This window comes from Mus caroli, unplaced genomic scaffold (genome assembly GCF_978045245.1).
Source record: "Mus caroli unplaced genomic scaffold, Mus_caroli_1 scaffold_14, whole genome shotgun sequence".
NCBI lineage: Eukaryota > Metazoa > Chordata > Mammalia > Rodentia > Muridae > Mus > Mus caroli.
In genome coordinates this window covers 102,954,676-102,976,018 of record NW_028227269.1, presented here as the reverse complement: position 1 = coordinate 102,976,018, position 21,343 = coordinate 102,954,676, and the positions used below count along the sequence as shown (strand labels likewise).

The following is a 21,343-nucleotide window of genomic DNA, read 5'->3' as shown; positions in this document are numbered from 1 at the left end:
CCAACTCAGGAAGTCCTAGTCACCTTCATGTTACTGTAACAAAACGGCTGCAGCAACCAACTTATGGAGAGGAAAGGTTTGTGTACCACATGTTCTGGAAGTGCCATTTGAGATCCAGGGGCTGCATTTCTTTGGGCCTCAGGCAAGGACAACATGTCATGGTGACAGTCTCTGGCACATCATACATATATTTATCACATAAGCCAGAAAGCAGGGCCAGTCAGGAAGACAAGACAAGCAGGCCCTATGAACTCCTTCAGTGGCACACTTCCAACAACCTAAGGACCTCCCCCTGGGTCCCTCCCCTGGACCTCTCCCCCTTTGCTCCTCCCCCTGGGCTCCTCCCCTTCTCTCCCTGATCCTCCTCCACAAAGCTCACAGCGCTGCTGTTTCCACCATCCAAACTACAGCAGGAGGCCTGACTTGAAGGCAGTTTTTAGATAAAGATTCCCAACCCTCCCCAACCTCTTTCTTTACTGTTAATATCAGGATTCTGTCAGTGGTAGAACTTGTCCGGCTTGCATGAGGTTCCTGTTTCCTTCCCTAGCATCGCCTGGTTACCCCCACCCCCACCCTCCGCGGGATCTCCCTTCTGCCCCACCATGGTGCTAAGGTTTTCTCTCCATCCTTTATGCATTTGAGAGTTTTATCATCCAGCCTCCTGGCAGGCCAGGCCACACTGCATCTCTTTGAAGAATGAACCATGCATCCTCAAGGGATTGCTTTAGTCTGAGTCAGAGCGAGGTGCGGTGGTTGAGAGCGGAGATCGTGGGACCAGACCATATGGCTTCAGAGAGGTTCCTCTCCTTCACTCTGGACAGCCTTGGGAGAATGGTTTAATGTCAGGAGTATGTGAATTGGGAATATTGACAGGAAGGCCAGAGAGAGTGCTTACCACCTAAAAATGTAGGTGCTTAAAAAGTACTGGCTTTTAGAGTGAGTCCAGCTTGCTTACCGATGGACCAAGTTCCTAAATTCTTTCTGTTGGAGCTTTGTTCTTCTTAGTCTTTTACGTCCGTGCTGGGGATTGAACCCAGGTCGATCTCCCAGAGCCAGAGGGAAAGGCTGTAGCCAGTGGGAGCAGCTACAGTAAAATGAAGCTAACATTTGTCACTGTCACTTTGAGGAAGATGACACCGAATCCATCCAGGCAGTTACAGGGAAGGTTAAGCTCTAGGTGGAGGAACAGGGGCTGAGCCTAAGGGCTGCCCCAGTCTATGCGTTTGGTGACAGGTAAGACCCCCTAGTCCATGCTTTTGGTGACAAGGTCCTCCAGCCTGGCCAGTCACTGTCCTCTACTCAGCCCTGCACACTAAGCCCATCCCCCCTAAGGAACCCCCTACTAGCACCTGGATGTCATCTTGCAGGGGACTCGGGCTGCACTGGCTTCAGAGGAACCCCGTGTAGACCGGTTACAAACTCAACTGAAGAAACTTGTCACCTTCCCGGACCTGCAGTCACTCTCTGACAGCGTGGTAGCCACCATTCGGGAATACCAAAGGTACCCAGGGAGACTGAAGTCAGGCAGGACTGAGGGTGGGCGGGACCCAGGGTGCTGGATGCTTGGCACCCTGTGTGTGGAGGGTGGGCTTGCTGTCTGGGGATGGCAAGTATCTACTCTAGCCTCTTGTCACTTTTAGATTCGGCTAAAGAGGTCTGAACTTAGCTTTTTCCTGGCTTGGGGGCTCGTCCACCCACCTCTGCTGGGTCTTTGCATGGCCGAGCACTGGGAGAGCTTCACCATGCAGTGTCATAAGGGAGGGCTACCATGTACGGGAGTGCCACTCCTCTGCCTCCGCCTGGCCATGCTGAGACTTAAGTCAGAGTGTGTCTTCAGCACAGCTTCTGTTTATCTCTGCCCATGGGCACAGCTGGGCTCAGCAACACAGAGTAATGGCCCCCCTCCGCAGAAGTGAACACTGCACACTTGAGGTGCTCAACTGTCTTTGCTACAGAGGCATCCTAAAAACAGCCCAGCTATCCTAATAGCATCTCTTTAGTACATCTTATACCCCTGCCTGATGATGGGGGATTTCTTCAGGGTGGATGTAGGTACTCCACCCTACTGTCTCACTCCCTTTAGAGTCTTCACTGGGGTTGGGTGGGGGTGGGGTGGAGTGTGTGTGTGTGTCACAGGCTAGCTCATTCTGCAGCACTCTCTTCCAGGATGTCAATGTAGCTCTGGGTCCCAGACTAATGTTCTCATCATTTATTTTAAATAATCTTTTAAAACGTAGATTAAGCTCTTGTTTGAGTCTAAGTGGGAAGGGCAGTCTTCCAGCTTCCTGTTACTAGAAGAAGCCTCGGGGGGTATGAATATTTCTGGGAGCATCGTGAAGAACACGCTGGATTAGGAATGTTTCTGGGAGCATTCTATTACACATTCTCTAGAGGAGGAAGAGAGGGCTGGACACCATCCAGCCATGCAAGGCATAGTTGCTCGGCCTCTAGACTGCCACCCTTTCAGACGCTGCAGACTCACTTCCCTGAGGACCCCCGAGCCTGAGGGAACCCAGGGTTTGTCCTCGGGTAGAGCCCAGGCGTGTGGGCTTCTCATTCTGTCCTGCCTCAGTGCTTACAAGTTCCCACTTAATCCCTAAGCCTGTGTCCATACACACTTGTGGCAGCCCATGTGTTAGGAGGCCTACCCTGGCAGCCTGGGTTTCTGTAGGCCTTAGCCCTGGACTAACCCCACTCTCTCCTCTCTGGATCTGTGCCCTGTGCTGCCCCGGCAGTATGAAGGGGAAGAATACCAGGCTCCACAATGCGACCCGGGCAGAGCTGTGGCAGCGTTTCCAGCGGCCCCTAAATGACCTGCAGCTGTGGAAGGCCCTGGCCCAGAGGCTCCTGGACATCACGGCCAGCCTGCCCGACCTGGCCTCCATTCACACCTTTCTACCCCAGATTGAGGTAACCAGGCTCCGTGGGGCTGGGGAGGCCACTGGTTCAGTGTGTGGAATCTCAGCAGCTCTCTCAGGGACAAACCCATTCCTGGGTCTTTGAGATACCCGGGCCAGCCAAGTACCAAGTGCATAGGAAGGACTAACACTTGTTCTCAGGGGCAAAAGTCACCCTTAGTCCTCAGGTAGAGGCAAAGCCTGCTGTGACTTCCATGGATTTCCTACATGGAATTTTGTCTCCCCTGAAGTCCCCACTATAGGTAGAGTAACAACAGTTCTGCACGGGAACAGTGTAGCAAGCCGTGACAGCCTGGCCAGTGGGACCTTCAAATACAGACTTGATCAGGCCAGTGTTATGGCTCAATAATGTCATCTGGAGCCCAGGCTCTCCTAGTTCCAACTTAATTCCTAAGCATGTGTCCATACACACTCGTGGCAGCCCACATGTTAGGAGGACATCCCCTGCCTGCCCTGGCAGCCTGGGCCTCTGGAGGCCTTAGCCCTGGGCTAACCTCGTTCTCTCCTCTCTGGATCTGTGCTCTGTGCTGCCCTGGCAGTATGAAGGGGAAGAATGGCCCCCAACTTAGCTGACAAAGTATTTGTTACAATACTTTGTAGCAAGAGGTACTTGTTCTTGGTGGGAACTGTGCAGGGGCCAAGGGCTCCCTCCATCACCTCTTTGCTACCAGTTAGGAGATAAAGCCTTTCTGGAAACATTTTATCTCATTGGTCAGGTAGGTCATGTGACCATCCTTTAGACCCAGCAGCCTGGCTGAAGATGGTGAAGTTGTCATGGTTGCTGTACCAGTAATACTAATAATGCTAAGCCTTTAGCTGGGCACAAAATAAACGTTGGCTGTTTGGGGAAAGAGGACTAGAAGGAAGAGCGTTTGGCAGCATCTGTCACAAAGTCCCGCAACACTGAGGTTTTTCTTTTTCTTTCTTTTTTTTTTTAAGATTTATTTATTTATTTTATGTATATGAGTATACTGTAGCTGTACAGATGGTTGTGAGCCACCATGTGGTTGCTGGGATTTGAACTCAGGACCTTCAGAAGAGCAGTCAGTGCTCTTACCTGCTGAGCCATCTCACCAGCCCACTGGGGCTTTTCATGGCTCATAAAACCTGCATGTCACCACTGAGCTCTTGGTCCATGAGATGCCCTTGTGTCTAAGGATGCTCCGATGCACAGAGCAGAGAGGGAGGCACAAAATGTGCTGGGTGTCAACCTCATTTGATAGTTCTTGTTCTGATTAGAAAAATAAACCTATATTACCTAGAGATGGTAAAGATTCCCAGAGAATTAAAGAAAAACCACCCACCATCCCACAAGGCACATGGCCTCCATCAACACATTGGACCAGTTTACCCCTCACCCTTGCTGGTCTGAGTGTTGCTGGAAGAATCTTTAACCAGGTTTGGCCCTGTTTCCCTGGAGCCCGCTGCTCAGCCTGCAGCCTGGAGCTTACCCATGTGTGAGCCCATGGTTGGTGCTGGGAATCCTCCTTGTTTACACTTCTGCATTTGCTGGACACAGAGCTCATGGGTGTGGCCGGTCTTGTTAGCCATCCTGCTTTAGGGCTCCCCTGCCACCTCTGCCTCCATAAACTGAGATTACAGTTGGCCCACCACACCCACCCAGCATTTATTTGGCTTCCTTGGAATTCAAACTCACGACCTTCAGGCTTGTTCAGCAAGCACCTCAATTGTTGAGCTGTCTCCCCAGCTTTAATCTCTCCCTAATTACCTGTTTTATTTAGATTTTTTTTTTTTTTTGAGACAGGGTCTCCCTTGCTAGTCTAGAACTCACTATGTAGAGCAAGCTAGCCATGAACTCGCCCAAGATCCACTTGCCTCTTGTTATTGGTGGGAACTGCCCAGGGGCCCAAGAGCTATGTTCTCAGGATGTCAGAAGGTTCGTTGGTGATGGAGACTCACAGTGTACAGGCATAGAGGATCAAGGTGGTGAGGTGTGGAGGGTCACCATGGAGGCATAGGGGGGGCATGCTGGCTTGGAAGCAATAGGCAGGCAGGAGCTGTGGTCCAGGTGAGAGACTGAGTGCATCTGCCACAGCTGCTGATGGTGATGATGGGCTGACATGGGATGAGACAGGGAAAGGGGATGGATTATTCTTGGTAATGAGATGCACAAAACAAAACAAAACCCCATGGATTGTAAAATTCAGGGCCTCCCAACCCACTTCTGCAAGTCTGCTCCCTCTGTGTTGGTCCTCAGATGCCTGCAGAGTCAAGGCTCCTGTGCAGCTATAGGAAAAGGGGGGCCCCTGGCTGTCTGAGGTGCATGGGTACTTTGTCTCTCACAGGCAGCCCTCACGGAAAGCTCCCGCCTGAAAGAGCAGCTGGCGATGCTGCAGTTGAAGACCGACCTGCTGGGCAGCATCTTTGGCCAGGAGAGAGCAGCCACCCTCCTGGAGCAGGTGACAAGTTCTGTGAGGGACAGAGACCTACTGCATAACAGCCTTCTTCAGCGGAAGAGCAAACTTCAGGTGAGCATCAGCAGCTTTGCCCTGGAGCCTGGCCATCGGGTGGGGGTGGACCCCGTGGCTCTGGATGTGCGCCTATGTGCACACACACACACACACACACACACACACACAAAGAAGTTAAATGCAATAGAAGATGCAGATAACAAACATTTAAACACTTGCTAACTTGAATTCACTACAGTCCCAGGGATAAGTGTTATTAATGGCAAGCTTCTAGCTACACTCAATCAAAGCAACAGCCTGGCACTCTGTGGGCAGCCTGTTCTGGCTGCCAAATGTTGCTGAGTGGCCAATAATGATGATGATAATGGCTATGGTCTACTGGCGTTGGCTCTGGGCCAGCCACCTGTTAATCTTTGTCCAGCCGACACTCTAGGGGAGGTGCTGCCTGCCGTTCACCCTGTTTTACAGGTGAGGAGAGTCATTCAGGATCTCCTGGCACGGGCTCAGGGCTCAAGCTACATCACCTGACTCCAGTCCAGCAACCTCACCTCATCAGAGGGCTGAGGCAGGGTTGCAGGAGCTGGGGGGGGGGGGGGGGGGGAAGTCAGACAAAAAGAGAAGTCTTCACTTTCAAACCACTGAGGCTGCTGCACCCCCCAGAGGGGTCTCAGCAAAGAGACCGGTGGTCCTCAATCTTCCTTTAATATAGTCCCTCATGTTGTTGTGACCCTCAATCATAAAAATTATTTTTGTTAACGGCCCCACCCCACGGACTGGAGTTCCCAACCGAGTAACTGTAATTTTACCACTGTTGTGAATAATAGTGTAAAAACATCTGTGTTTTCTGATGATCTTAGGTGACCCCTATGAAAGGGTCATTCAACCCCATCCCCCACAGGGGTCACAACCCACAGGTTGAGAATCTCTGGTCCACAGGCTGCGGCAGCCTTTAGGGTTCCATATAGGGTTCTGGCATTGATGAGGCCAGTGTCTTTAGGGCAGCTGGCTCAATTCTGTCTCTATAGCAGAGTATAGAGAGGAAATGAGTAGACTGAGATGTGTTCTCAAAAATCATATTTATAATAAACTTCTGGGGAAAGATCTGGTGTACAGGGGAGGGGCAGCCTGCACGGACCATGGCTAAAGTGTGATAAGGGGACACAGGGTTGACCCACCAGGGAGGGCTTCCTGGAGGAGGTGGTTTAGGAGTTCATTTAAAGAGAGCAGCCCAGCCCTCTGTTAGGTCTTGCAAAGCACTATAAGAAAAGCTCTTATTTATGCTTCTATTTGCAGAGCCTGCTTGTTCAGCACAAGGACTTTGGGGTGGCTTTTGATCCCCTAAACAGGAAGCTCCTAGACCTCCAGGCCAGGATCCAAGCAGAGAAAGGGCTTCCTCGGGACCTTCCTGGAAAACAGGTCCAGCTGCTAAGGTTGCAGGTGAGGAGCTCTGTTGTCTACTTCGTAGCGCCCCCTTCTGGCAGTTTGGGTCCATTACTGCCGGGATGGTGTGGATCTCAGTGGGCTGTCCTGGCCTCAGCTGGGACTGTACACACACACACACACACACACACACACACACACACACACACACACACACACACACACACTCCCAGAGCTGCCAAGTCTTGAGTCTAACACAGCAACAAGCTCTGAAGGCTGAAGAGGGGTCAGGAAGCAGAGAGGGCAGTAAATGCTGGTTCTCAGCTCGTTTCTCTTTTTATTCCTTTTGGGGACTCCAGCCCATGGGGTGGGGCCACCGTAGTTAATGTGGCTCTCCCCTCCTCAGCTCATCGTATTTGGAAACTCCCTCATAGACACAGCAGAGGTGTCTGCTAGATGATAAACATCTAGTCAGGTAGGCGATGAAGATTAACTGTCCTAGGAACTTGGAGGCTTTCCGTTGAATAAACCAATTTTGAGATTAGGAAGATATGCTTTTTATCACCTGTGGACTGCATACAGGCAGGTCACTGGCAATCACTGGCCAGCAGAGGAACTTTACTGGATTTTATCATGCACGCGACATGGTGTTTATTGTTTTAAACCCAAACATGATTCGTGCATAAGCTGACAGTGTTCTCTGGAAAACATTAAGCATGCTACATTTGAGTCTTTAATACTGAAGTAGGTCTAATTCCGCATAACAACCAACGGTCAGCAGGTGGGGGTCCAGACGTGAGTTTCTTTCTCAAGATGCTGTCTGGGATCTTTCCTATAGTTTATTTTTATGGTGCCCCAGGATATTTGTGTCTGAATTTTAAAGTTTCATTTGCCCTGAAAAAAAAAAGAATCTATTGGACCACCCAAGTGGTCCAGCCACTGAGAGAGGGAACATGCTAGCCTGGGAACCCATCTCAGCTCCTGCCCTACTGGGCCTCCGCGATGGAGGGTCTTCTGGATGGAGGGAGGTGAACCAGCTTACTTGTCTTTCTATCGCAGGGGCTGCAGGAGGAGGGGCTGGACCTGGGGACACAGATCGAGGTTGTGAGGCCTCTTGCCCACGGGAACTCTAAGCACCAGCAGAAAGTAGACCAGATCTCCTGTGACCAGCAAGCCCTGCAGAGGTCCCTGGAGGTGAGCTGTGAGGACCAGGTCCTACACTCCTACAATCCTGGGTTCTTTCACCTTCCAACCTCTCTTTGTCCTCATCCTCATTTCTGTAACTTCTGACTGCTGAACAGTTCCTGTATGCCAGCTGCTGTTCTGGCTCCTGTGGTGGATGCAGCATGCATGGACAGACAGACAAGGGCCCTGCTTTCCTGTGGATTGGGTGGGTGGATCAGCTCAATCCTGGGGATTGAGTGGGTGAGTGAAGCCAGGGTTTCACATTGTGATGAAGGCCACGGAGGGAGAATAGAAATGGTGGCCTTGTCCCAACACCTGAGGGATGTCCCTCAGCCCTGGCAGCTTCAGAGCCTTGTCTGCAGCGCCCTCTAGTGGCCACATGAGCACTTTCTGATGCACAGGTTTGATTGTACTCCCTGCAACTGCTTGTTCAGAACTTCAGACTTCTAGACAGTGGACTGAGACAAATAGAAATGCAGGCTCCGGGATCCCTGCACAGCCTGATCTAGTCAGGCCGGGGTCTGCCTTTGAATCAAGCCTCATGGAGTTCAAGCTGGTCCCTGGCAGTACAGCTCAAGGAAAATCAACTCTAGGCTAACTTCTAGTCTACCTGGCCCTGAACACCATTTCCACTGGAAACATCGTCTTTACATCTGGAAGTTAGTAGGTGGACACATCGATCTCACAGGCAATTTAGAAATGTCTAGAATAGAAAGAGATTCTTAAAGAGACATTGGAATCAAGTTATAGGTAAATGGCAAGCCCTGGTCACAAGGAAGGGACACGGCCACTAATGTCACACGAGGCAGCATGTCCAGCAATACTTCGTTGGTGAAGAAAAATCTTCACCAAACCAAAGAAAAGTCCTTTGTGTTTAGAATGGGTGTGTTCACAGAGAAGCCAATGGCCTTGTTAGAGTTTTAAAGACCTCCTTGCACCCATGTGTTAGAGTTAGAACCCAATCCCAGGACATGTGAGACACAAAGGGCATGAGTCAAGTCTGTCTCCTTCCCTCCACATGGTGGGAGCACCTATCATATCATACTTACATTGTGTCTTAGTTAGGGATTTACTGCTGTGAACAGACACCATGACCAAGGCAACTCTTATAAGAACATTTAATTGGGGCTGGCTTACAGGTTCAGAGGTTCAGTCCATTGTCATCATGGTGGGACCATGGCAGTGTCCAGACAGGCCTGGAGGAGTTGAGAGTTCCACATCTTCATCTGGAGGCTGATAGCAGAATACTGGCTTCCAGGCAGCTAGGATAAGGGTCTTAAAGCCCACACCCACAGTGACACCCCAACTCCAACAGGGCCACACCTACTCCAACAAGCCACACTTTTCAATAGTGCCACTCCCCGGATCAAGCATATTCAGACCATGAAACATTGTCTGTTACTTTTGGCCACCGCACTAGGCTTGGCCCCAGGAGTCTCCAAGAAGCACGGTGCTATACACAGGGCCTGTGGCGCACACAGCCCTGCCCCTGAGTGGGGCAGACCTTGATAAGTCTGGTGACTTTAAATTCATCCTTCACTCATAGCCGAGTCACTTTCATGTCCTGTCATCACCATGACCAAGGATCTGACAAAGACAGTGTGTGAAGAGAGGGGTCTGCTTTGGTCCGCAGGTCCAGAGTGTAGTCCATTATGGTTCAGGGAACCATGGTGGCCGGAGCTTGAAGCAGCGAGTCTCACTGTGGCTTTAGTCAGAAAGTATTTCTCGAGGAACACTGGAGTCCTAGGCAGCCCAGGCTGGCCTTGAACTCACAGAGATTCAATGGCTTCTAGTTTCCCCCCTTTTCATGATGTCTCGGACCCTGGCCCACAGAGTGGAGCAGCCCACATTATGGTGGGATTTCTCACCTCAGTTAATGAACCTAGGCAACCCTTCAGAGACACACCCAGAGGCTTGTTTCTGAGGTGATTCTGGATCCGGTCAAGTTGACAAGCAAGATTAACTGTCACATATCCACAGGGAGTGCACTCCTGTGCCGGAAGCCACAGGCCCCTATGGCAGAAAGCTGTCGTGGGTAGTTAGCTACTGTTGGTATCCTGACCCTGGTTCTGCAGTCTCAGAAAAGCAGGGTTTAGAAAATGAGGTTATTTTTGACAGAGTTATTGAAGGCAGATGTAGAATGTGGGATGCTGAACTCATCTTTGGACAATATCTAATTACAGCTCGGACTTTATGGACTTTTCAAGCCCCTTGGCAGGGGCCTGGCATCCCTAGCTCTGCCAGTGGTTTTGTCTTATTATATATATATATATATATATATATATATATATATATATATATGGAGATAGGGTCTTTGGGAGCCCAGCATAGAGGCATGAGGCCTTCAGGGCAATATTGTGAGAATAGTGGCCGAAGGCTGGAGTCTAAATGGCCCTGGTGGGCAGAAAAGGGGGCTCAGAGAGACCCAGGCAAGGAGGCCAGAAGCATGGAGAATGGCCATCCTTCTGAGGACAGTGCCCAGCCTTCTTGGAGACAGAGATGAGAAAGGCCAATGATTCAGACTTCTGAGAAACTGACAGGCCCAGGAAATAGGACCCAGGAAGAAACAGAGGGAAAAGGAGAAGGGGAGGGGGAGGAAGCTTTGCAAACTTTTATAGAGTTGTAATTAGATACAGAAAAGAAAACATGTTGCTGTAGCTCAACAAATCTTAAAACAAACAGACCCATGTGAGCACCCCCAGACAAAACCTAGGGTGATACCGTGCCCCCCATAAACCATCCCTCACTTGCTCTGGAAGACAGCCTGACTTCAGAGTTCCACCTTCAGATAGGCAGAGAAGCAGATTCTCTCACAGTGCTTCAGGGGTCACAGGCTGTTCTTTTTTTTAAAGACTAATTTTATTTATTCTTTGACAATTTCATACATGTATACAATGTATCTTCATCATATCCACCCTGCTCCCCTCCTCCTCCTGAACCCCCTCCCAACATGCCCCTGGTTCACACCCTCTTACATTGATGCTGTTGCTGTCTGCTGGGTAGTTAGTGCTGTCCACATGGGAAGGTCGTGGGGTCATCCACTGGAGCTTGGGCGGCCTCCCAGAGGCCACACCCCCCCAAAGAATAAAAAGGACTCCTCGTCCCCCCAGCAGCCTTCAACTGCCAAGAGCCCCTTGTTAGGGGCGGGGTCTCATGAGCCCCTCCCTTATCCCCAGCGGTAGTATAAACTGGCTTGGTTTTGTACCGGTAACTGCAGTTGCTTACACCAGCTGTGTCATGTCGAAGCACCCTCGTTTACCCCATCTTCCGTGATTATCCCCAATCCTTGAGGAGGAGCGTACCTTAGTCGCTGTCCTATTGCTGTGAAGAGACATCATGGCCAAGGCAACTCTTTTTTTTTTTTGGTTTTTCGAGACAGGGTTTCTCTGTGTAGCCCTGGCTGTCCTGGAACTCACTTTGTAGACCAGGCTGGCCTCGAACTCAGAAATCCACCTGCCTCTGCCTCCCGAGTGCTGGGATTAAAGGCGTGGGCCACCACGCCCGGCTAAGGCAACTCTTATAAAAGAAAGCATTTTGGGGAGGGGGGAGCTTGCTTACGACTTAGTCCATTATCATCATGATAGGGAGCATAGCGACACATAGGCAGGCATGGTGCTGGAGCAGTAGCTGGGAGCTACATTCTGACCCATAGACAGCAGGCAGAGAGAGAGAGGGGGGGGGAGGAGGAGAGAGCGCTCGCACGCGCGCTTGCATCCATCATAGCCCATACACACCCCCTCCAACAAGGATACGCCCACTCTGACAAGGACACACCTCCTCCGACAAGAGTACACCTCCTGATCTTTCAAAACACTTCAAACTGGGGAACAATACATGAGCCTGTAGTAGCCCCTTTCATTCAAACCACCACAGGGGGTTCATATTAGTGTTCCATTTGGAAGTGAGTACTCAACCCTCACTTAAGCTTTGACCAGTTTTTTGTTTTTTGGGTTTTTTTGTTTGTTTGTTTGTTTGTTTTGAGACAGGGTTTCTCTGTATAGCCCTGGCTGTCCTGGAACTCACTTTGTAGACCAGGCTGGCCTCGAACTCAGAAATCTGCCTGCCTCTGTCTCCTGAATGCTGGGATTAAAGGCGTGCACCACCATGCCCGGCAGCTTTGACCAGTTTTAAGTCTCTGCAGCAGCTTCTGGGGCTGTTCTCGCTGCCGTATAATATTCTGTCGAGCGGATGTTCTACCATAAGCCTTTCCACCCTAACCCCCATGCTGACCGAATTCAGGGCCTTACACACACCAGGCAAGGGCTCTACCACTGAGCTACGCCCTGTGTCCTCCATTTTACTTTTGTGGATGGCTTCTGATTTGGAGCGATGACAGTGATATCCGTGTGCCTTTTAGAGACAGCATTTTGCTCTTCTGGGAAACATGAGCCACAGCTGGGTCAGATGTTACATCTGTGCCCAACCTTACCAAATTCCTACCTCTGGTTTTCCCAAATTCACAGAGCACCACAGTGGATGGGAGCCCCACCCTCAACTATGCTTGGGAGTCTCTGTGGAAACAAGACAGGGTCAGAAGTATTTAGGGCAGACGTGGTCTATACCATGTAGAGGGGAGACTGGCCAGCAAGGTTCCTGGTGAGGTAGATTGAGTAAAGCCAGATCTAGGGGCCTTGCAGAATTGGGGTGGCAGTGGAGTCTGCCTCAAGCATTCACGGGAAGGATTTTGGGATGGGGCGACCAGGAGGGGGCAGTGAGTGGGATGTAAAGTGAATAGGTAAAAAATAAATTAAATTTAAAAAGAAGAAGCATTCAGATCTCCCCGCCCTCCTGGCTGTGCCCCAGGATTTCGTGGACAGGTGTCAGCAGAACGTACGGGAACATTGTACCTTCAGTCACAGGCTGTCGGAGCTGCAGGTATGGATCACCATGGCCACACAGACGTTGGAGTCACACCAAGGGGATGTGCGTCTGTGGGATGCTGAGTCCCAAGAGGCTGGACTCGAGGTAAGGTGCCGATTTGTTCTTCCAGCCATATTCCCCTGCAGCATTTGGGATGACCCTCATACAGGGGTACAGTGACTCCCTCCTCCCCAGATCAGTGCCTCAACGTGTGTGTGTGTGTGTGTGGGGGGGGGTGTTCGCATGCTCACTCATGTTTCCCATAGACGCTGCTGTCTGAAATCCCAGAGAAAGAGGTCCAGGTGTCCCTGCTCCAAGCACTGGGCCAGCTTGTGATGAAGAAGTCTTCCCCAGAGGGGGCAGCCATGGTCCAGGAGGAGCTGAGGAAGCTGATGGAGTCTTGGCAGGCCCTGCGGCTGCTAGAGGAGAACATGCTGAGGTGAGGGTCTTTTTTGCTTCCCACTTTGTCTCACACCATGCCTCCTTACCTCCTGGGGTCCCTGGAGCAGATGGCTGCAGCTAGCCTGTGGGCCAGGCATGGTGCCAGGAACCTGGGACCTTCCTTACCTTTGGCCCAGTTAGTGATTCTGGTAGAGGTCGGAGGATCTGAGATCATCCATCCCTCACTAGGGAGTTAGCCTCCAGCCTGTTCTTACTTGAGCGTATTTCTTTACCTGCATTGATAGGTATACGTACCTTCCTGGTGTGGTAAGGTGGGTTTAAAATAAGAGATGGCATGAACATGCCCGAGAAGCCTTCTGATGGTCTCCAAAGGTGGCTGGCTGCTAAGTGAATCCCAGGAGTTTCCTGTCCTTCTTGGTACCCCTGTCTGGTCGCTTCTCCTGGGACCGATGGATACTCATCCCGCGGCTGCCCTGAGAAAGTGTCTTTGTCTCCCCAGTCTCATGAGAAACCAGCAGCTGCAGAGGACAGAGGTGGACACGGGAAAGAAGCAGGTTTTCACCAACAACATCCCGAAGGCCGGCTTTCTCATCAACCCTCAGGACCCCATTCCCAGGAGACGGCACAGGGTGAGTCTGTCTTCCAGGCTTTGGGGAAAAGGTCAGATCCAATGCCAAGAGGAGGTCGGGGCCTCCAGCACAGCTCCCTTCCTGCCCTGGACTGCATGCTCAGCTCATGGGATGTATCTGCTTTCTTGTTACTGTCCCCTGATGTGACCTCAGAAGCAGTCAATTGTTGGAGGACTGAGAGTCTTGAGGATCTAACATCTAGAGGTCTCAGATCACACCAGAAGGTCAGGAACACCCCAAGACAAGGCTGCCCCTCATTTCTCTGAACCCCTGCAGCAGTTCATATTGGGAGAGGTTAAAAAAATTACCCCAGATAGCAAACAGATCAGAGATACAGGTCCTGACCTGGTAGCCTGCTTCTGCATTGCTGCCAAGCCCCAGCAGATGGTCTGTGCTGCCGGGCTCTGGAATACAGTATGAGAGACATGGCAGTGGGGTCCTGGAAGCTGAGCAGGTTTTTAAAAGGCATGTGCTGATGCTGGGTAGGATGTTATATTCAAGTCTGGGGTGAGTAAGCCCTTCTAGTGTGGATGAAATATCAGCTGAACCCCCAAGTCTGAGCAGAAGAGGGAGGGAAGTGGGGACATTGTCTTACTTTTCTATTACCATGACAAAACACCACGGCCAAGGTAACTTATAAAAACAACAGATTTATTGAGGGCTCACAGTTCCAGAACCTTTGAGTCCATGACTGTCATGGCAGAAAGCATGGTAGCAGCAAGCAGGCAGATGCCAGAGCAGTAGCTGAGAGCTTACATCTTGGTCCACAAGTATGAGTCAGAGAGAGCTAACAGGAAAAGGCATAGGCTTTTGACACCTCAAAGTCCATCCCCTTTGGTAGTTTCTTTAATAAGGTTATACTCCTAATTAGTTCTACTGCCTGGGAACCAAGCATCCAAATATATGAGCTATCCTTCAAACCACCACAGGCATGTTCTCAGTAGAGGGGACAGTGTATACAGAGACTGAGAGGGAGCTGAGGTGCAGCTGCAGGCTCCAGCAGAGAGGAGGAGGAGGAAGGGGAGAAGGAAGAGGAGGAAGAGGGGGAGGGAAAGAGAGAGGAGGGGGGAGGCAGCTCAACCTTCAGGACCCCAGAGAACTGGAACCCTGGGCTCTCCAGCCACATGGGGGAAGAGGGAGGACCCACCAAGGGACAGAAAAGGACTTAGCTGGACTGGGTTTTATTTCACTCTGTCCACATCTCTACAAACATGGAGGGTGGATGGCCACTGGGTAGGCATTTTGGTCAAGGATGGTGATAACTTCTGGAACTACAGAGAGGTGATGGTGAGAGATGCCCAGAGGTAATGGTGAAGGGTACCCTAAATGTGGATGACTAGAGACTGCTCTTCGTCCCTCTGCACCTCTCCCATGTCCCCCTGGGTCTTCTGTCCTCATCTTCATCCTTCTGCTGTGGTAGAGTCCCCAGACACACGGTCAGCAAGCCTTTCTCACCTCTGGCCATATGCCTTCCTGCAGGCAAACCCACTGGAAGGACACGACCTCCCTGAAGATCATCCCCAGCTCCTGAGGGACTTTGAACAGTGGCTGCAGGCAGAAAACTCCAAGCTACATAGAATCATCACAATGAGAGCGGCCACAGCCAAGGACTTGAGGACCAGAGAGGTGAAGCTGCAGGTCTGTCTCAAGGAGTAACCTTAATGGTGTCCATGCCATCGGGGCTTCCTCAAATGAAGGACTTCATACTTAATAGTAGTTTGTGAGCCAACCTGAATCTAAGTAATATTTAAATTTTTTTTGTTCAAATATTTTAGAATTAACTTCTTGCATCTGTCCATGCATGCATGCATGTATCCATACATGAATCTATCAATCCTACCTTATATCTATTGGAAAAATATCACCACTTTTGAACTGGTTAGCTGCCATAAACCACCATGATAGTGATTTGCTTACAACAACACCTATTATTTAACTTATGATTTTGACACTAGGTATTTGAGCTCACCCTTGTTTCTGCCAGTTCTGGGGTCAAGACACATCTGCTGGGAAACCTGATTTTTTTGGGGTGTGTGTGTGCAGAGGGTTTAAGACAGGGTTTCTCTGTGTAGCCCTGGCTGTCCTGGAACTCACTCTGTAGACCAGGCCGGCCTTGAACTCAGAAATCCACCTGCCTCTGACTCTCAAGTGCTGGGATTAAAGGTGTGCACCACCACTGCCGGGCAACCTGATCTTTTATCGGATGTGAGGCAGCTAAGTGGCTCTGGTGGGGGTCTGGAATGGCATGGACTATGCCTGTCTCATTCTTGTGTGGGACAGCCTAGACTGCTCCAGGTGGCTGCAGACTGTCAGGAAGCACGCAGGAAGGGTCAAGGCCCTTGGGTGCCTCGGTCAGGGACCAGAGGCTTATGTCACATACTAGCTCACACAGATTCTTCTGTGTTGTACAAAGGATGTCAGCAGGCTGTCTGGGGTTCAAGGAAGGGGAAAACAGACTCCATCACATGATGTGAAGGTATTGGTGGGGTGGGGGAGGGGGGAATCGGACACTTGTATGCAGTCTACCACTACTTTCTACTCTGTGCTATCTGATTAGTCACTGTCTTAGTCTGTTTCTGCTATAATGCTGTATTATATACTGCTATAACAAAAATACTCCAGACTGAGTCATTTATAGCAAACAGGAATTTCACCTTCCAAAGTCCAGAAAGTCCAAGTACCAGAACCTTGCAAGGTTTCCTTGTTTCATAATACGGTCAAAAGATGGAGGAGGCCCAGAGGCAATGGGGGTTCCTTAAAAGGGGGTCTTTCTTTGTGACAGTATTAGTCTTACCCATCCCCGAGAGTTGTTCATCCCACTCTCAGACCAGGTCATCTCTCAAAGGTCCCATCCCCCAATACAGTCCACATGAGTTTGGAATGGGACAATCATTCAACCCATAGAAGTCACCAGACCTTTTTCGAGTCTATTTCTCAGATGCCCTCTGCCTTTGCTGTACACCTGACTGCGGCAGCAACTTCCTCCGTGGCCTCCTTTCTGGTGGGGCCTTCACCCAGGTCAAGTCTCCATCTGCAGGTAGCCAGGACCCAACACAATCACTAGTGTGACCTTGACCCCCTGGTGAAAGATTTTAGCATGATGTTCAAGCCTATGCCGTTGTACAGGGAAGACCTCCCTAATCAAGTCCGCTCCGAGTCTTCTCTCCCTTATTTGTGTGAAATCTCAGTCTGATGTTAGAGTCCAGGTTTCTTCTTACTTACCCTGCTCGGCAATCATCTGAACTGTATTTTCAGTGTAGCCCTTTATGGAAAAATATCTGACAACCTTTTAAAATGTTACCTTTTCCTTGATACCTTTTTCTCCTTGTCTTAAATGTCACTGTCATCTGCATCCCACACACTGTGTGTGTGTGGTTTTTTTCCCTTTGTTTCTTTTGTGTGTCTTTCACCTGTGACTCAGAATGTTGAATTCTGAATATTTTTTCTGATTCACCTTCCATTTCTATCTGTGTCTTATTCACTCTTCTGCATTTCTGTTAAGCTCTTAACACTGGTTGTTGTAATGATTGGTTTTGGAAGTTCTACTTGGTTCCGGTTGGTCTGGTTGGCTGCCTTCTTTGGCTTCCCTCACATCCTTGATGAAATGTTTAAGCGTGTCTTTTAACTTTTAGACTGTAGTCTACCGTGACTGCATTGACAAATAATTCTGCTACCTCCAGGCATCTAGGAGCATTTCTCTTATATAGGTTTGCTTTTCATTCTTGGTGTCGAGTATTGTTGGGCGGCTACGTTTTGTCCTGGACAAAATATACGTAAGACTAATTTGGAACTTAGGATAATCTCTTCCTCCAGAGATGATTTTGTTTGCTATTACCAAAAAAAATGGGGGCTTTATGATTCTTGGGCCATTGAGTCCACGTTCAAGGGCCACTGAGATGACCTGGAACTCGGTTATAAGTACACTCAAGGCCCAGATTCACTTATGTACTCTGAGAACAAGTCTGCAGGCATCTGGTCTACAAAGAGAATAAGTCCCTGCCTCTGCCAAGGCCAGGCTTTGGCTGCCTTATCCTTGTGAGGCTGCAGAAACATATCAGCTTCAAAGCTGGTGGTATTCCCCCTAGGTTGTCAAAAATCCTAAGAGCAAAAGGAAGTCTGGACAGAGGCCTCCCTTCTCAGGCCTCGTCCATGTCTGGGGCTTCTGTGGTGTCTTTACTTGGTTTGTGGTGGTTTGGATTATGCTAGGCAAGTGCTCTGCTGTGGAGGCTGTGACTCCACCCCTTACTCTGTCCTTACTCGCTGCCCCTGTTTGTTAGTCCGTTGCTGGCTTTAAATGTCACCCCGTGTTCTCAGTGAATGGCTTATCCCACGGAGGGAGCCGCATATCACCAGCAAGTCCACCCACCCACTCACCACCCTCTATTCCAGTCATATCAAAAATGACCTCCAGTCTATCCTACACCGGGGTGGGTTCTGAATAGCTTAGCCAGGGTCCAAAGCTGGGATTGAAGCTTAGGCTCCAGCCTGTGGACCCCTGATCCACCCCACATCACAGCATCTGTCAGAACTCCCGGGAAGAGGAAATGTCACCCTAGGGGAAAGCTGTGGTCTTCTTAGACAGATAAAGCTTATGTGACTGAGCATCAACGCTGGCAGTCTCAAATGCCAGCAGTGTCATCTCTCAGTGATCATTATTTTATCATGGCGACCACTGTGACAAACCTTTTGTGACCCCAGTTTGTCAGTGTTGGGAGTAACAGCCTCACTGCCATTCTGCCTGTTGGGAGTTCTCTGACATTCTGGATGGATGCAAGGCTGGAAAGATGGCTCTGTAGTCGAGAACATTTGTTGTTCTTGGAGAGGACCTGGGTTTCCTTCCCAGCATCCACATGGTGGCTCAGAACCATCCATAGCTCCAGTTCTGTAGGCATCAGGCACACTCATGATGCACATAGATATAGGCAGGCAAATGCTCGTGCATATAAAATAAATACGTCTAGGGCCCATTTTTAAAAAGAATATTTATTTTATGTATATGAGTGTTTTATGTGCATGAATGTCTGTGCCCTTATGTGCCACATCTGTGCCTGGTGCCTTTGGAGACCAGAAGAGGACATCAGAGTCTTTGGGACTAAAGTTAAAAATAGTTATGAATCAACATTTGGGTGCTGAGAACTGAACTCAGGTTTTCTGAAAGAACAGCCATAACTTTTAACCATTGAGCCATCTCTCCATCCCTAAAAACCCTTTATTAAAAACTTGCATGGATGAGAATCTCATATTACGGGCCCTGCCCACATCTCCCAGCATGCTTCATGGGGCCCTTGATTGGCATCCTTACCAGCCAGGTGGGGTTCTTGAGCCACCGGGCAGCTGTGGCATGATGCCACCTTCTCTCTCAGGAGCTGGAAGCCCGAATCCCAGAAGGCCAGCACCTCTTTGAGAACCTGCTTCGTCTTGGGCCGGCAAGGGACCCCTCCAACGAGCTGGAAGATCTGCGCTACCAGTGGATGCTGTATAAGTCCAAGCTCAAGGACTCTGGCCACCTGCTGGTAGGTGCTGGGGCGAAAGGTTGGGGGTCCCAGGAGGCAACCATGTCTCGGGGAGACAGAATTGCATCTATGCATGTTCATTCCTGCGTGTCCATATTATCAGGCCACTGGGGCTGCTTAAAGGAGGTGAGGGACACTCTTGGCTCTCAGGTTCTTGTAATATTATTTATCCATCTTACCTCCCAGGGAGGATGGAGCCTATGACTAAGGGCAGTGACTCCTGCTTAGTACATGAAGATGTCTTGCTCCCTCTGTGTTACAGTTTTACATCATTTCCCATTTGGTCCTAGAACCACCTTCTGCTGGAATAGCTGCCCCCCAGACTCCAGAGGGAATAGCTGAGTCCCACCCCTAACCCCAAGGCTAGAAGGGTCACATAGCCCTTCACTGGGGCGTGGTGTTGCCATGGGGATGCCATAGGGAACTGAATCCTGAGCCTCAGCTCCTCTCTTCCTCTGACCTTGGCCTAGCTAGCCCTTTTATCTCCTGGTCCTCCTGTCCCTACGAAAACCATTGGTTAATGGTTAACTATGGCCTCCTAACTTGCCCATGTAGGAGAGGATCTGGTGACCAAAGCGAGACAAAGAAGTTAAGTGTCCTAGGTCCAGGAAGGAGTGGGTGGCTCCCTGGACCCCACTTTCAGCCACAGCTTGAGGCAAGCCGGGCTTTTTTGGCTCTGCAATTTCCAGGTTGGCCACTAGGTGTCAGCTCAGCCCAGGCCATATAGACCACATCCCGAGCCCTGGCCAAGGCCATCCAGACAGTGCCACCTGGACCTGAAGTGTGTTAAAAAGCTCATTAAATGGGATCCCCTGCTGGTGCAGGCTGTCCAGATGACCGGCAGTTTGAACGAAATACTCCCCTGACAGAATGAATATTCTGTTACGGGGGTTCTGTTGGGGTTTAAGTTTTACGCGCCTAGCTGACTTTTTTTTTAAACCCCATTTCTTCTCCCTTCCCTAAAATAACAGACTGAGAGTTCTCCGGGGGAGCTGACTGCATTCCAGAAGGTACGTGTCTGCCATCTGTTCCACACAGCTAGAGGGCAGAGAATGTGCAAGGCTAGGAGCCTGTGACTCTGGTGCAGGGTGTCTGGGTTTTCTAGAAGGTTCCGGGAGAGCTGGAGAGCTCGGATGGAGAATCCGCTTTGGTCTGTAATGGGCTGGGCCCCCGAGGTGTATGTTCTCAGGAAGCCCCAGGCTCAGGGAGGGATTGAAGTGTGTGTAGATGACTTAGCCTTGACGTGAGACCGAGAAGGACCCTGGATTTGTCATCCAGACCTCGGGACACTCTGGAGAGAGACTGAATGCTGCACTGATTATACCTGTGACAGCAGATGTAAACCAGGACTGGCCCAGGAGCCTGGACTATCCCAGGCAAATAGATCTTGTGGCCTTTTTGGCCCCAGGGGACTCATTAGAAAGGGTGGTGGAGTCCTTTGTTCTGCCAGACAGGCTGTGCCCACTGCTGCCCACTGAGACACTTTGGCTCTTCCCGTACTGGTCACGGTGAAAGCGAGAACAGTGCCAGTTCCTGCCCTCTAGGTGGCACCCCTAAAGTTGACACCAGGTGTCATACCAGATGACACAGCCTAGGCTCTGGGTGTCAGGACTGGTGCTCAGTGGCCTCAGTTCTCTTTGCAGTGCTGTTTAAGGTGCTCGGGTTTTAGAGAATGCACCCATGATCTTTAGACTCATGGGCTTGGGCAGTAAGTCGTTGTTTTGGGAGCCTGTGGCAGAGGATGGCTGCCCGCTCACTTCCTGACCAACTAGCAATGAAGGGAGAGGGAGAGGCTGGGGAAGGGGGAGGGAAAGAGAGAGAAGGGGTGGGGAGGAAGGGGGGGAGGGGGAAATTGAGTACTGAGACCCGGGCATAAGCTTCAGCCAGCTAGGCTCCAACTCTCATAGTCTCTGTAACCTCCCCTAATAGGGACAGCCACCTAGGGATCGAGTTGTCCAAACCACCACTCTGTGGGGACATCTGCAACTCAAGCCTGGACAGTCGTGGCTGGGCATCTCCATGCA

At 50.4% G+C, this 21,343-nt stretch overlaps 1 protein-coding gene across 4 annotated transcripts in view; it reads left to right on the top strand.

Annotated features, from left to right (window-relative positions):
- The window catches only part of Syne3 (spectrin repeat containing nuclear envelope family member 3), an 84,948-nt gene that overhangs the window by 50,398 nt on the left and 13,207 nt on the right, over positions 1 to 21,343 (top strand). For all 4 annotated transcript variants that reach the window (XM_021179379.3, XM_029484594.2, XM_021179380.3 and 1 more), the window contains 11 exons: positions 1,368 to 1,501; positions 2,736 to 2,910; positions 5,225 to 5,407; positions 6,644 to 6,787; positions 7,790 to 7,924; positions 12,719 to 12,880; positions 13,042 to 13,214; positions 13,677 to 13,806; positions 15,286 to 15,444; positions 19,170 to 19,319; positions 20,291 to 20,329. In XM_021179379.3, coding sequence (XP_021035038.1) covers positions 1,368 to 1,501; positions 2,736 to 2,910; positions 5,225 to 5,407; positions 6,644 to 6,787; positions 7,790 to 7,924; positions 12,719 to 12,880; positions 13,042 to 13,214; positions 13,677 to 13,806; positions 15,286 to 15,444; positions 19,170 to 19,319; positions 20,291 to 20,329 — 1,584 coding nt within the window. The remainder of the gene's footprint in view (positions 1 to 1,367; positions 1,502 to 2,735; positions 2,911 to 5,224; positions 5,408 to 6,643; positions 6,788 to 7,789; positions 7,925 to 12,718; positions 12,881 to 13,041; positions 13,215 to 13,676; positions 13,807 to 15,285; positions 15,445 to 19,169; positions 19,320 to 20,290; positions 20,330 to 21,343) is intronic.